General features: G+C 40.2%; 1 protein-coding gene across 2 annotated transcripts in view; it reads right to left on the bottom strand.

The window, feature by feature from the left end:
• Positions 1–547: 547 nt before the first annotated feature.
• The window catches only part of LOC113811646 (uncharacterized), a 99,213-nt gene continuing 97,445 nt past the window's right edge, over positions 548–2,315 (bottom strand). For both annotated transcript variants that reach the window (XM_070134064.1, XM_070134065.1), the window contains one exon: positions 548–2,315. This exon is cut by the window's right edge and continues 680 nt beyond it. In XM_070134064.1, the coding sequence (XP_069990165.1) occupies positions 962–2,315 (1,354 nt within the window). In that variant the 3' untranslated portion in view covers positions 548–961.

The raw sequence follows: 2,315 nt of genomic DNA on the forward strand, positions 1-2,315 counted from the left end.
CATTATCATTATTGTTACTGTTATTTGATTTTTTTATGAATATTATCATTATCATTATTATCATTGTTGTTGTTGCTGCTACTACTGTTATTACCAATATTACCATTACTATTATTATTGTTATTATTTCAATTACCTTTAACATCATTATCATTATCACCGTTATTATTATTATTATAAGTATTATAATTATTATTATCATATTATTATCATTCTTATTTAATTATTATTATTACTATTATTATTGTTAATAATAATATTACTACTACTATTATTGTTGTTGTTATAATCCTTATCATTATTGTTACTATCATTATTACTACTATTATCTTACTATTATGGTATGGTATGCCCTGGAAAAATAAAGCCTTCAGCGTTTACGTGTTTTCTTGTTCTTCCTTTCGTTGTTCCTGTTGCATACAATTTGATATCGTGTTCCATACTATATGATTTTCGTCTCTTTTTGGGACGCGAGAGGATTTCTTATCTGATAACTAAATCATTGTACGGTTAAAAGTATCTTTAAGGCTTGAAGAGAAACAATGTATAGCGTGGGTATGTATTTGGCATTTATACTATAATTTGAGCATTGGGAAATTCACTTATGACTAGAAAATAAGATTAAGGGACATGGACATGACAATTCAGAAATAAGAGATATAGCACACAATGTTGTGATTTCTCTTATTGAAGAATTTCAAACAATGACTTATCACCTCTGGTTTGGGTAGCTGTGATTCATAATTAAAAAATATTTTACCAACTATAATGATGTTCTCTTCCAGTCTTTTAATACGAGTGTGATTATTTTCACAAATATAGGCCGGGTAACATTGCTGGCATTCTTGAAAACTTCAAAGCCTATGTATTTGGACACCTTTTCTACAAACTCAGCTTTGCAATGTTTTCACGACACAGCCTGTCAAATGTCGTTCATGATTTGACTCGTGTCACCTGGTGCTCACTGTATGCCCTTCAAGAAGAGCATTATGGCACGGACTTCTCCGACAACGATCGGATGCCTTCGTTGTGACGACTTAAAGGACCCTGAGAACTTCTCTGGCTTGGGTGCTCTCCGCAAGACCGAGATCACCTTCTCGACGAAGACCTCCTTTCTCAGGACCTCTTCTCCCTCCTCCATTAGCTCCGCCAAGAAGAGGGTGATCAGAGTCCGGGGGCTTGGCACGTCGACGCCCAAAGGAGATGTCTGCCACACACAACCATAACGTCGCTGTTCGCGTTTCGGCAGCCACCAGTAGGCCTTAAGGAGTTTGCAGAAGAACACGCACGTTTGCAAGACTATCAGCTCTTCCTTCCTCAGAGAAGATATAATATGTTCGTGCATAAAATTAAACAGATAGATCCATGCCCCTTCCGCAGTGTTCGCAAGGTGTTCGTGACCCTTCTCGCTCTGAGGGTTTTGCAACCTCTCTGGCAGGTGCTGCCACTGGTGCTCGTGGGGCACCGGCGCCTTAACGACGGGGGTAACAGACACACGCACCAGAGTGGCTCTAGGTTTGCCTAAATACAGAGCAAACAGCGAAACCCCTACTAATGAATGCGTGAAGAACGGCGGCACTAAAGCAAGGTTTTTGAATGCTGTCTTGCTGAGAGCTTCTTGGGCAGCTTTGTAAAAGGAATCTTTGAATCTTGAGACCTCAAAGAGGTCTTCGTCTCGAGTTGATGTCAAGCGGAAAACTTCTTCACAGTCTTTGGCCTCCTTCCCAGCCCTATCGCTAACTGTTATGCATCCCCCTTGGAGGGCGTGGTAATCCTCAAGCTCAATGTAGAACTCAAAATCATCTGGCAAGAAAAATTCGTTCTTTTCACTGGTTGAGCAAAACGATACAAGTTTACCCGTAAAACGCGGATCTATTTGAGTTATCTCCTTTAAAAACACATTCAAATCTTTTTCAATTATACTCTTGATCTCTGAGAAATTCATGCTTTCAATGATTTTCTGTTCTTTTTCGATAATCTCCTGAATGTCCTGCACATTTCTGATTCCCAGAACTTCGCACCGCTTTGCTAGCATGAGCTTCGCCCTCAAATGATTCCCATTCGCGCTTGCAATCGCTGTCGCCTCTTCCTTCGACAGCACATCTAGATGACAGTTCTTTATGTTTTCAGCAAAGTCTTGAAAAACATCGTTCGGACTCAGGCCATGGTTTAGGTCAGGCTCTTCGCCCGTGTAATTCACGATGTATTCCATGCATTCTTTGTAGCCTCGTGTGGCTGCCAAGTGGACTGGGGTAAGCCCAGCGTAGGTCCTAATTGCATGACTGGCCCCTTGGAAGAGTAGATATTCAACCATG

Source organism: Penaeus vannamei, chromosome 19, assembly GCF_042767895.1.
Source record: "Penaeus vannamei isolate JL-2024 chromosome 19, ASM4276789v1, whole genome shotgun sequence".
Taxonomy (NCBI): Eukaryota; Metazoa; Arthropoda; class Malacostraca; order Decapoda; family Penaeidae; genus Penaeus; species Penaeus vannamei.